A 13,789-nucleotide genomic window follows, 5' to 3' on the forward strand; every position below is an offset into this window, starting at 1 on the left:
TGTTAGTTAAATGGAGTAAATTGAAAATAAAAATATTATTAATTTATGATTTAATTCTATTTTTATAATATTAAAATTACATTTTTATTAATAAATATTGAATGTAATAATAAAATATATCATATTTAAAAGAAAATTGCAAATTCGAATGAGGAAAAATTATTATAAACCCTAAATATAGATGTGAAAACATGAAAGACAAATAAAAAAAAATCTTTGGTGCAAAAAAAAATGTATGATTTGAAGGTGAAAAAAGTATTTTCCGTAAAATAAACGCAACTTTCCAATTTACGAAAATCAACTACACGCGACGATGACTACAAAATTTCTTTCCTACAAAGTTTCAAACTCTACAAAGATAAGACATTTATTGGTGAAAATTTCCCATTATTCAATATTTGGGTATTCCCAAAATCATAAATATTCATTTTGCAAAAAGAAATATAGATCGACAAAATCAGGAGTGAAATCAAAAAGAAAATTTAAGGGTAAAATTAAATTGTAATTTTTACAATAGTAAAAATATAATTTTACTATTTTAATAGTCTATTTCTTTATAATTTTAAAAGATTAAATCAAATTTTTATCATTTTTAAGGGAAAAAAGTACAATTTTATTTTTACTAATTTAAAATTTTAAAAATTTTAAAGGGCTTAAATAGAAACTTTTCCATTTTAGGGCGGGGTAGGGGCCATGCTCACCGCCCTAGTTTTGCCATTGGATAAAACAAGTTAGATTCTTTATTTTACATCAAATTTCTTAATTTGTCAAAGAGAAAAATCATATGCATAAAGAATTTTTTAAATAGATAATTGAGTCTTAGTTTGATTAACATCGTTATTGTTGTTAATTTAGGAGGACGTAAATTTAAACACGCTAAAATATATTTATCCTCTTATTTAAGAGTTAGAAAAATATTATGTGTAATTGTTCTAAGCATTATATATATATATAAGAATTTCAAGTTATTAAAATTTTGGTTAAAGAAAAAGAAGGGTTAAGTTTGTAAATATAAAATAGATGAGGAGGGATTATTTACATATGTAAAATTTAAGTAGTTTTATATTTTTTTTAATCTTTTATAAACTGATAATTTAATAATCTAATTGTCATATTTTATTCTTCATTCATGTAAATTATGCATGTCAAATCTATTCGTTTTATGTAAAAAAAATTCAACTATTAAATATATATTAATATAGACAATATTTTATATTGATATGATAGAAATATTATATCAATTAAAAAATTTACATGACAAATACAAATATCTTGATAAAATTAACGATTGAATTTTTAAAATATCAATAATAGAAAAAGTTATGAAAATGTGTAAAATAACTTAAATTCTACACAAATATAAATAGATCCCTCTCAAAACAGAGATATATATATATATATATATATATATAATCACCTTTTTTTGAAGTTACGACTTTTTTTTGGGTGTAGAAAAGAATAGATATAATTTAAATCTAAAATTAAAGTAGTATTCAAAATATACTACATCCCATCATATTACAAACTAACAGGGAATTTAGGTAGTAAGGTGGTGTTCTCCATAAGGACAGCATCCGGGGTAGGGAGCTAGTAAGGTGGTGTCAAGCGACCAAAAAATATTTTTTACTTCAACTCTAGTCCTACATAAACAGAATAATTTTTTAGAGCAAATATCATCATTTGGTAGAGGAGGAGACTGGAAATTGCTCCCAAATTGGGCTAGTGCATCAGCATATTTGTCTCATTCCCGAAAGACATGCTTTAGAAACCTAAAAGTTATACCATGGAAAATGTTGGAAGCGTAATAAAAAAAAAATTCAAATACTGATTTTATTACATACAAATAAACACAATATAAAATACAATACAAACTCTCTCTCTTTTTTTTTTCTCTATACTAGCTGCTGCTAATTTTTCTTTCTATACTCACAACACTTTTTTTTTCTCTCAAACTTACTAATTTTTTCAACACTCACACACACATGAACTATACATACATATATATAGACATAGTCTAGTTACCTTAATGATTGCTTATCCCTTAAGTATATCATAAATGATAATGCTTATCCATTGTACATGCCTTGCCTTGTAGAACTTTTCAATGTTGCTACCATCTTGATTTTTCATGAAGTTTCCAACATGATAAGCTTTATCTAATTTGCAAAGTTGTATCAGGTAGAAGCCAATTTGGATACAAACACTTCGGTTGCAATTTTTGACTTTGGAAAGTTGGTTTGATTTCTAACATTCCCATTCAAACCGAACTTTTCATTCCAAGCTTTTCTTTGAGTTTATGGAATATGTCCGCTTTCAATGGCTTCGTAAAAATGTTCGCCAGTTGATCTTCTGTTCTGCAGTAGACTAACTCCACATTTTTATTTTTCACTTGCTCTCGAATAAAATGATACTTTGTATCAATATGCTTGTTTTGACTATGAGACACTGGATTCTTTGCAAGAGATATTGTGGACTTGTTGTCAACATAAATTGTAATTGGACCTTCTTGTATAATAGATAATTCACCCAAAATATTCTTCAACCAAATTGCTTGACACGTACATGTTGCAATAGCCATGTATTCTGCTTCACATGTTGAAAGGGCTACTATTTGTTGCTTTTTTGATGACCATGAAAATGCTGCGGAGCCAATATGGAATAAATATCCGGATGTACTTTTGTGATCATCCAAGTCACCACCATAATCACTATCTGAATAACCAACCAAATTTGAACTCTGTGAGTATGTATAAAATAAACCTTGATCCATCGTACCTTTGATGTATCTCAAAATTCTCTTTGCTGCAATCAGGTGATCTTGCTTTGGCTTCTCCATGTTTCCTTCTTTGTTGGCCTTCGTCTTGTACACCCATTTGAGACCAATTGGACTATGTCCTTCTGGTAGAGTTGTTAGCTACCATGTGTCATTTCTTTTTATTGCTGCAATTTCTTCATCCATTTCCTTCTTCCATCTAACATCTTTGATCGCATCTTCATATATTATTGGATCACATTCTGTCATTAAACAGAATAATGAATAATCGAGTATTGTTTCTATGGGTTCAGTAACCTCATAAATATAGCGTAAACTACGCATTCTTGCATGTGCTTCCTCTGAGTTGCTGGTATTGCTGCTGGTTGGTAATAATGATGTTTTAGGAGTTGTTGCAACAGGACTTGGAGGAGGGCTTTGATCGTCGCCTTGTTCTTGATTAATGATGTCGTCGTCTTTGTCATCACTGAAAAATAATCCTTCAATTTTCTTTTCTTCTTCAATCTATCTCCAATAATTAGTTTCATCGAATTCAACATCTCTTGAAATAATAACTTTCTTGGTGAGAGGGTTGTATAACCTATATGCCTTGCTTCTCTTTTCATAACCAATGAAAATACATTTTACTCATTTATCGTCAAGCTTCTTTCTCGTCTAGTCAGGAACATAAGCATATGCAATGCATCCAAAAATCTTGAGATGTCCGACTCCTGGCTTTTGATTGCTCCAAGCTTCATTTGGCATCTTGTATTTTACACTTTTTGTTGGACATCGGTTCAACAAATAAACAGCACATTGAACAGCTTCAGCCCAGAAAGTTCTTGGTAAATGCTTACCTTTAACCATGCTTCTTGCCATATCAAGAATAGTGCGGTTCTTTCTTTCAGCAACTTCATTTTGTTGTGGTGTGTATGCAGTTGTCAACTAGTGAATAATTTCGTGTTTCTTGTAGAAGCTTTCAAATAGCTTTGAAGTATACTCACCACCTCTATTAGTTCTGAGTATTTTAATGAAATGTCCACTCTGTTTTTCTATGATGGCTTTAAACTCGATAAACTTGTCAAATGCTTCTGATTTTGTTTTAAGAAGATATATCCAACTTTTTCTACTAAAATCATCAATAAAAGTAACAAAGTACCTGTTTCCACCAAGTGATGGTATATCAAAAGGACCTACTATATCGGAGTGCACGATCTCCAATGGTCTCCTAGCTCGTCGAGTTTTTGTCGTTTCAAAACTCTATCTGTGTTGTTTTCCTTTAATGCAGGCTTCACACAGTTGATCAGGAGGATTAGTTTCTGGCAACACATTCACCATATTTTCTTTTGACAATAGCTTCAGATCGGAAAATCCAAGATGCCTGAACCTTAAATGCCACAACCATGATTCATCTTTAATTGCATTCTTCATGCATTTCACCTCTCCAGATTCAATGTCAATAGTAAATAGACGGTTACGCGTCATATCAACTTGGGCAATTAATTTACCACTCTTATTTTTTAAGGCGAGCATGGAATCCTTCATATGTACTTCATATCCTTTTTCTAGAAGTTGTCCAAGGCTGATGATGTTGCTTTTCAAAGTTGTTACGTAATAAACATCTGAAATGATCTTATTTTCTCCATTCTTTTGTGTAATAGTGACTTTGCCTTTGCCTTTGACCGTGGCATGCGATTCATCTCCAAACGTTACTTGTCCATGAATATTCTCATCTAACTCTGAAAATAAGTCTTTTCGGCCATACATGTGATTGCTGGCGCAATTATCAAGATACCAAATATTTTTTCTTGATTTTTCACTTTCTTTGTAAGTGAGGAATATACTAGATTCCATGTTTTCCTCTTCTTTAGCTGCTGCTACATGATTTCTCTCCTCCATCTTGGGATTTGATCCACACTCGTAACTATAATGGCCATATTTATTGCAATTATAACATTGTACCTGAGATTTGTTTCCTTGTTGAAATCTACCTCTACCTCTGCCTCGACCTCGGCCTCGAGCTTCTTGTCCACGACTCGATGTTTGATATTCATCACTTGTTTGGACTTTACCATATGATTGATTTTCTCGTCCACGTGTTCCTCTTCCACCTTTATTTCTGCCTCTATATCCTCCACGGTATCCTCCACGATTGCTCGTACCTTGTCTAAAATTGTCCCTAGCTCCACTTTCGTTGAAGGACAACTTTCCTTGCAAGACTTGGTCTAAATTTTCAGTACCATCATTTAGCTTCATTTTATGCTCATGGGCTTGGAGGGAACCCAAAGTTCGTCGATTGATATTTGTGATAAATCTTTTGACTCTTCAATGGCATCCACCATATAATCAAATTTGCGTGTCAATGACCGTAAAATTTTTTCCATTACTATGACATCATCAAGTGTTTCTCCATTTCTTTTCATTTCATTTACCACCACTTTCACCCGAATAACACAATCATCAACACTTCCGATGGTTTCATTTTCAACATCTCAAATTCGGCTCTAAGGGTTTGTAAACGTACCTTTTTAGCCTTTTCCGCTCTTTGAAGGAATTTTTGCAAAATTCCCCATGCTTCATTTGATGTCTTCGCATCTGAAATTTTTTCAAAGGTTAATTCATCAAAACCTTGTAAAATAAAGAACAACGCCCTCTTATCCTTTTTACGAGCTTCTTTCAATACTCTTTTTTCTTCATTTGTCAAAGCTGCTTCGGCAGCTGCATTTTCAAGCTCGACATATCCTTCTTCGACAACATCCCAATAATCTTGAGAACCGAACAAAGCCTTCATCTGGATGCTCCAGTTGCCATAATTTGTCTTTGTTAATTTCGGGATCTGCGGTTGAATCATATTTGCCATTGTGACGTCAACACGAACCTAGCTCTGATACCACTTGTTGGAAGCGTAATAAAAAAACTCAAATACTGATTTTATTACATACAAATAAACACAATACAAAATACAATACAAACTCTCTCTTTTTTTTCCCTATTATCATTTATGATACTCACAACACTTTTTTTTCTCTCAAACTCACTAATTTTTTCAACACTCACACACACATGAACTATACATACATATATATAGAAATAGTCTAGTTACCTTAATGATTGCTTATCCCTTAAGTATATCATAAATGATAATGCTTATCCATTGTACATGCCTTGCCTTGTAGAACTTTTCAATGTTGCTACCATTTTGATTTTTCATGAAGTTTCCAAAATGATAAGCTTTATCCAATTTGCAAAGTTGTATCAAGTAGAAGCCAATTTGGATACAAACTCTTTGGTTGCAATTTTTGACTTTGGAAAGTTGGTTTGATTTCTAACAGAAAACTATCCTACACTAATCAATCAAAAAGAGACAAGACAATCTTAGAAACTTTATCAGAAGACATAAATTGAATAATGATAATGGCATCCATTGCTATTTCAAGATTGACGATGTTTAGCTCCCTAGCATTATGAGATCATCCCTTCAAGGCCTAAAACTTTGGCTCTACGCTAGTGATTTTAGGTATATGTCGATAAGCTCTAACCATCCAGCTTCCAGCATGGTTTCTTACAAGAGCTCCTACCCCAACTTTACCGAGGTAACCTAAAGAGGAACCATTGGTGTTAAGTTTATACCAACCACTAGACACGGTTTCCAAGTATCTGGAACAAATGAGGCAGTTTCCTATGTCATGGGTGAATTTTTTTCATGTATAACTTATAGTTATGAAAATATTATATAAAATCGAACGTGGAATGTAGAAATTAAGCTTTAAAATTTATGGTTCATTGAGTTTAAATTTTATCATGTGTTGTTATTTTTTTAGATTTATTTAATATAAAAAGAAACAAATATATTCTTATAATCGTATTTATTACTCTTTAAGAAATGATATTTTAATCATTTTCTAATAGAATTTGTGCTCGTTTGACTCATTATACAAACTCAATGAAAACCTAAATTTTATTTATTTAAACCAACATTGTATTTAAATTCAATCAAAATTTCATTATTTAGTAAACAAACAATGTACGGAACAATATACATATTACATATATGTCTATAAATTTATTGGATACAATATTTGTTTATAATTATAAGTGTTTTCATCTATTTTACGGTTTGATTCTGAAATTATTTTTTTTGGGGTCTAAGGTGATATCGAGAAAAGCCCTCTCAAAAATAACTACTACTGGATACTTGAAAAAAAACTCAACTTTTACTTCTTCCTATCACTTTGTAAAATAGAACATAAAATTTACTGTTTATTTAAGGGTAAACTATTAAAATAGTCATTTTTGTTTACCTTATATTACATTTTAGTCACAAAGCCATTAATTATCGTTAACGGTGTAATAGTAAGCCGATGTAGCACGTTAAATCACCATTTCAAACAAAAATTTTAGGTTAAATTATACAATTGGTCCTCATTTTATTTGAGCAATTTAAATTTTATTCTTTTATATTCTTTTAACTTTTTTTTCCATTCTCTTCTGCTTCTCCCACTCTTTGATTGATCTTCCCAATTTAAATAGTTTTAAAATAAAGTATAAGGACTAGTTTTAATAAATGAAATACATAGAAAAATTATGTTACAAGAAATGGAGAAGGGAAGAAAATATAGGGAAAATGAGAAGAGAATGAAAAAAAAAAGAAAAAAAAGAGGAAAGTTCAAAGAATATAAAAGAAAAAAATAGCTCAAAACGAAAAAAATATAAAGACCAATTGTATAATTTAACCTAAAATTTTCGTTTGAAATAATGATTTAACATGCCACGTCAGCTTACTATTACACCGTTAATGATAATTAACGCTCAGTGACTAAAATGTTGCAACACGATAATGTAAGTGACTAAAACGTAACATTTCAAACATAAGTGACTAAAATGTAACCTGAGAAAAATAAAAGTGACTATTTTATAGTTTAACCTTTTATTTAATAAGCAAAAGAAAAATAATATATCGCGTCATAATCACCATGATCAATAAAATCCATAAAAGAAATGAAAGGCCGCCCTTCCATCTGTGTGTGTTTGCCACTCTTATTTTCCATTAATGGATAACATGGAGTCCACCAAGTTAGAAGAAATAGCCTTCGACGGCGGTCCTCCTGTTCTTCGCATATACAAAGATGGGCGCGTCGAGAGGCTTGTCGGCACACAGATCGACGTCCCACCAGGGATCGATCCCAAAACAAACGTCGAATCCAAAGATGCCGTGTATTCACAAGAAACCGCCCAATACCTCCGACTTTACATCCCTAAAAACTCCACTTCCTCCTCCGCCCAAAAGCTCCCACTTCTCGTCTACTTTCATGGCGGAGCATTTTTCACATGGACCGCCTCCTCTCCTATGTACCATACTTACTTAAACTCCTTAGTTGCAGAAGCCAACGTTATTGCCGTCTCGGTTGATTACAGGCGAGCCCCTGAGCACCCTATCCCTATTGCATACCATGATTCATGGGATGCCCTTAAATGGGTCGCCTCCCATTACGGCGGAAACGGCCATGAAAAGTGGTTGAACCGTCATGTTGATTTCAACAAAGTTTATTTATCAGGTGATAGCGCAGGTGCCAACATAGCGCACCACATGGCCATTAGAATCGGCAAAGAAAAGCTGGACGGAATAAACCTTGCGGGCATTATGTTAATACATCCATATTTTTGGGGCAAAGAGCCAGTAGGTGACGAGACCAAGGACCCAGATAAAAGGGCCAAAATAGAAAGACTTTGGCGTTTGGTATCTCCGACGACGAGTGGAGCCGACGATCCATGGATCAATCCCTTTAAAGATCAAAGCTTGGCTAGCTTGGCGAGCCTGGTTTGCAGCAGGGTGCTTGTCTGCGTTGCTGAAAAGGATGTGTTCAGACACAGGGGGTGGTATTACTGCGAGAGGTTGAAGAAGATTGGATGGAAAGGTGAAGTGGAGATGATGGAGAGCAAAGGAGAAGACCATGTATTCCATCTGTTAGAACCGACTTGCGATAGTGCCATGGCTAAGCTGAAGAAGGTTGCTGCTTTCATGAACCAGGGTCCATGATAAGGTTTAGTAGTAGTAGACTTGGGTTCGTATTCAGTTCTAGTACTTTGTTATTATTGTTGTAGTTGATGATGATTTTCAATGAAAGTGTCGGTATTTGGTTACCTAAAGATATGAAATCAGTACTGCCAAAAAAAATTCAGTATAATATTATATTACGTATCTTCTTCAGAATTATGAGTGCATGAGCTCTGAATTATTATGTCTGTAGGGTCATAAAATTATGGTTAAATTACAAAGATAGTCACTTTTATTTAGATTATATTTTAGTCATTTATATTTAAAATATTACGTTTTAGTCACTTACATTATTATTTTGTTATGAAATAGTCACTTTGCCCTTAAGCTCTATTACTTCTCTAACGTTAATCCTATATGGTAGCCCAAATGAGTTTTAAATGTTAACTTGGATATCTAATTAGGATGAGAATTGTTTTTTCAGTCAAAATAGAAAAAAAAGAAAAGAAAAGAAAAAGGAGACAGATAGTTTTTCTTGTGTAGTTCAAGGTGTAATTAATTTAAAATTTTTAATTAATTAAATTTATTTAATTAAAAACTTATTATTGTCCCAGTTTGGACATTCAAGTTGGCATTTAAAAACCCATTTGAAATGTAAGATTGCGGTTAGGGAGATAACAAAGCTTAACGGCAGAATGACCACTTCATAACAAAAAGATAACGTAAGTGACTAAAACATAATATTTCAAACATAAATAATTAAAATGTAATCCGATGTGAACAAAAGTGACTATTTTTATAGATTAACCTAAAATTATCAATTAAAAAATTTGGTCATGATAAAACTTTTTTGGTATTTAACTTGGTATTTTGTATTATTTCTACAAGTCATCGGTCTTTGGAAGTTCTACCGAGGATGGGATCTTAATCATCTAGTATCATGAAAAGGTGTGAAGCTAAATGCTTCTGCAACACAACTTTGCTTTCCCTCTCTTATTCTTTTTCATGTATGGTAATAATAAAATATGATAAATTAGAGAATAAAAAACATTAGTTCGAAAATATGTATGTATGTATGTATGTATGTATGTATATTTATGCTACTTCATGTTTTATATACTTGTTTAGATTGGGAAAAGGCAAGATACTACTGGATTGAAGGCACCAAATGCTCCTCCTAGATTTTCTTTCAACATGCAGAGCATAGGTACGGGGTTGCATATCCTTTACTAAGCAAATAATCCATATAATTACTGATTTTCGTAGCGTATGTACGAGTGCATACACATTTTGGCAGCAGAGAGGGAGGGGGAGAAGGACGGTGCTGGGGAGGAGGGAGGGGAAGAGAGAGGAAAGGGACGATGGTGGGGCAGGTCCGGTGGGAGAGGGGTCTGGGATTTATTTAATATTAATATAATTATATTATTTAATATTAATATAAATTTTATTATTATATTTTTTTAGAAATATTTTTTTATTTAGATATATTTGAATTTTTAGAATTATGATCAAATTAACCTTTGTAAATTTTAAGAGTTAATTTTTTAAAATTATGATTAAAACGATATAATAGGTAAAAGTTAAATGCTAAATATGTTATTATATTAATTTTTTAACTGTCACGTCAACTTTTTGTTTGTGATTTTAACAAGTGACCAAAATGACCAAACAATATAACAATATAACATGGCCATATAAATTATAAACTTTTTATTTTAAGTGCCTAAAATAAAAATATATATATAATAATTTTGACTATTGAGTATAAAGGTTAATCTAATTGGTTTTTACATCAGTTCCAGTGCAGGAAATTAAGCTTTTAGCAGCGTTTTTAGTGGCGTTTGGATTAAAAACGCCTTAAAAGTTATACATTAGTGACACTAACGCCGCAAAAGGTTAGAGCTATAGCGGCGTTTTTTCATAAACGCTGCAAAAGGAAACAATAGTGGCGTTTGGACCAAAAACGCTGCGAATATGTATTAAAATTTTGCAAAACTGCGCTATTTTATTCCCAGAACCCTTTCTTTTTTCCCCTAAATCAGTTCCCCCCCTTTGATGAGTCACTAAACTAACTAAAATTACGATAAAGGCAAGCGCACCTATCAAATAGTAGTATAGCTATGGTGAGTCGGGAATATCGTATCCACGAGGACTAAAAGTACTAGCAATTACTATCTTTTTATTATCTAGCCTATAAATTAAAGGGGATGTTTTTAATCTAAATTTAACTAAACTAATTATTAAGAGCGCGACAGTGAATAGAATGAGAAAATACTTGAATATAACCAAAGAGAAAGACAATAACCAGAAAAGAATCCACTTAGACTTCACTTATTATTCTGAATTTGAATTAGAGGATTTATTCACTTGTGCCTTTGTAACACCCCTTATTCCCATCGTAAGCAAACACACAATTTCGAGTCATAAATTTTCATCCAAATTAAAAACCATTTGCATTAAAACATAAAGTCCCTAATACGAGCCTACGAGGCTCAAAACATGCTTTGGAAGTGGTTCGGGATTAAATGGATAACTCAGGAAATTTTTACAAAACTTAAAAAATTTTGCTATGAACAGGGGTCACACGCCCGCGTGGTTTGGGACATGCCTATGTTGGCAGGCCGTGTGGTCACTCACGCCTGTGTCCTTAACCCGTGTAACTCTCTGTTTTGCAAAGTATGAACAAATTGAAGTCATACGGCCAAATCACACGCCCGTGTGCTAGGCCATGTGGTTAATTTAATTTTCATAAAATAGGTGGAAACTTCATACGCCTGAGACACACGCCCATGTCTCTGCCTTTGTGCCTAATTCTAAGCATTCTGTTTCTCAAAATTTAGGTGCAGGGGACACATGGCTGAAACACATGCCCGTGGCACAAGTTGTGTGTCACACACGGTCTAGACACACTCCCTTGTGTCTACCCGTGTGGACAAAATAAAGGCTATTTCCCAAGCCATTTGTCACCCTCATTTCCACCTACACACACAAAAGTTACAACATCATATTTTATCAAACCAAATCATACCAAACTCACATTCTACAAGTTTCAATATGGCAATCAATAACATGCATAATTTTTGTAACAACCCCTAACCCTATCCCGTAGTCGAGACAGGATTACAGAGTATTATCGGTTACTACAGTTTGATTACCATTAATAGAGAAAGAAATAAAATTCAGTTTATAAAATATATCTTAGTGTCTCTTAATGGGGTCTTGAAGCTTATAATGTATGTTGGAATCAATTTGGGACTAAATCGGAAGCTTATAAAATTTTTCGTACAATTCTTAAAATTTCCATTAATAAACAGTGCCACACCTAGGAGGCACGCCCGTGTCTCCATGACACGCCCGTATTGTCACCCCGTGTGACTCACACAGCTTGGACACGCCCGTGTCCTTTACCTGTGTACAACACTGACTTATTACTCATGAATAAACTAGTTTGACAAGGCCAAGTCACACGCCCATGTGCCTGTTTTACAAAGCTTAGGTGCAGAGGACATACGGCCTATCAACATGCCCGTGTGCAAGCCGTGTGTCTCACACGGTCTAGTCACACGCCCATGTGAAATGCTGTGTGGACTCAAAATGAACCTTATAGTTCAAATTTACCAACCCTGCAAACCTTGAATAGCAAGCAATTTAAAATACAATTTTTCAACTAGTCCAAAACATGATTAAACATATCTAATACACACTAAAACCACTAATACAACAATTGATCGTGTGATTCATAACAAGTAATAAATATTTATAATGAATATCAAACCTAGACTAACTATTATCACGACGAAAAGGCAAGCGCACCTATCGAACAATAGTATAGTAATGGCAAGACCGAGATATTGTACCCAAGGGAACCAAAAGTACTAGTAATAACTATCTTTTTTATTATCTAGCCTAAGAATAAAAGGGTTTGTTTTAATTAACTAATTGTTTAAACTAATTAATTGATTTAATTAAAGCAAAGAGAAAAATTGGAAAAAGACTTGAAGAAAAGCAATTGATAAAGACGACACCCAAGGAGGAATCCACCTAGATTTCACTTGTTATCTAACTCTGAAGCAGACGATTTATTCACTTGACTTGATCCGTGAGACTCCTTAACCTATGTTATTATCCCTTTCGAGACTAATAACGTCTAACCCTCAGTTGAATTAATCGAAATTTCTTTCTTAATTAAAACCCATAAGGAAGCAGTAAATCACTCTATGGACTCCCATATTAGGTTTCACCCTAATCCGGCAAAATCTCGTAAACCTATTTCTAGGCGTTTGATCAACTCCGCTTAATTATGCCAAATCTACTCTTAGGCAAGGTCTATTCCTCCTCTGCATAAGCACACCAAATCATGAATTAATACCCGAAATATTAACTCAAACATTAAGAACAAATCAAGTGTTTATCATATAGTTCAGATAATAATAACAAGATCCATCATAGGTTTTATCCCCTTTAGGTATCTAAGGGGTTTAGTTCATAATAAAATAAGAGTACATCTCAAAAGTATGAAAATAACAAAACATAAAGAAAACTCTAAAACCCCTGAAGGAATTCTCAGAGAGATCTTCAGTCTTTGAGTAGCTTCGGCTTTTGATATGGATCGTCTGGCTTCCTTCAAGTAATTCCCGGCGTGTGGTTTTGTATTCCAGAAAAGTTCTGGAAAGAGCGGCTTCTTTCTAGGTCACACTTTGGGTGTTTATATAGGCTTTGGATTGGCTTTCTTCCTCCCTAAGTACCCTTTTCCGTGTAAAATACAACTCTTTGAAAAAGGGACACGCCCGTGTGCCACGGCCGTGTGACGTGATTACCAGGTTGTGTTCGATCCGTTGAATTACACACGGCCGTGTGGGCTCAATGGCCAGGCCGTGTGAATCATGAAAACCTTGGTCGACACCCCCGAAGGACACGGGCGTGTGAGATGCCCGTGTGGCAAGGCTTAGGTCGTGTCATCTTCTCGATTTGGTCCGTTTTGTCCATTTTTAGCTTGTTTTTGGCTCATTTCGACTCTTGATTCTCTCCTGAGTATAAAACAT

At 33.5% G+C, this 13,789-nt stretch overlaps 1 protein-coding gene and 1 long non-coding RNA gene across 2 annotated transcripts; one reads left to right on the plus strand and one right to left on the minus strand.

Moving 5' to 3' along the window:
* Positions 1-1,468: 1,468 nt before the first annotated feature.
* LOC121212200 (uncharacterized) lies at positions 1,469-6,593 on the minus strand. Its single transcript, XR_005907384.1, has 2 exons — positions 5,856-6,593; positions 1,469-1,769 (listed from the first exon to the last, which is right to left on the minus strand). It is a non-coding gene; the product is annotated as an uncharacterized lncRNA (long non-coding RNA).
* Positions 6,594-7,471: 878 nt separating this feature from the next.
* LOC107942661 (probable carboxylesterase 12) lies at positions 7,472-9,046 on the plus strand. Its single transcript, XM_016876366.2, has one exon. It carries the CDS (start codon positions 7,803-7,805, stop codon positions 8,787-8,789), a length of 987 nt encoding a protein of 328 aa, XP_016731855.1. The 5' UTR covers positions 7,472-7,802; the 3' UTR covers positions 8,790-9,046.
* Positions 9,047-13,789: the final 4,743 nt, after the last annotated feature.

Source organism: Gossypium hirsutum, chromosome A13, assembly GCF_007990345.1.
Source record: "Gossypium hirsutum isolate 1008001.06 chromosome A13, Gossypium_hirsutum_v2.1, whole genome shotgun sequence".
NCBI lineage: Eukaryota > Viridiplantae > Streptophyta > Magnoliopsida > Malvales > Malvaceae > Gossypium > Gossypium hirsutum.

Bases quoted from the DNA above. Each gene is read 5' to 3' on its own strand.
- LOC107942661 (XM_016876366.2), top strand. From the start codon at position 7,803: ATGGATAACATGGAGTCCACCAAGTTAGAAGAAATAGCCTTCGACGGC.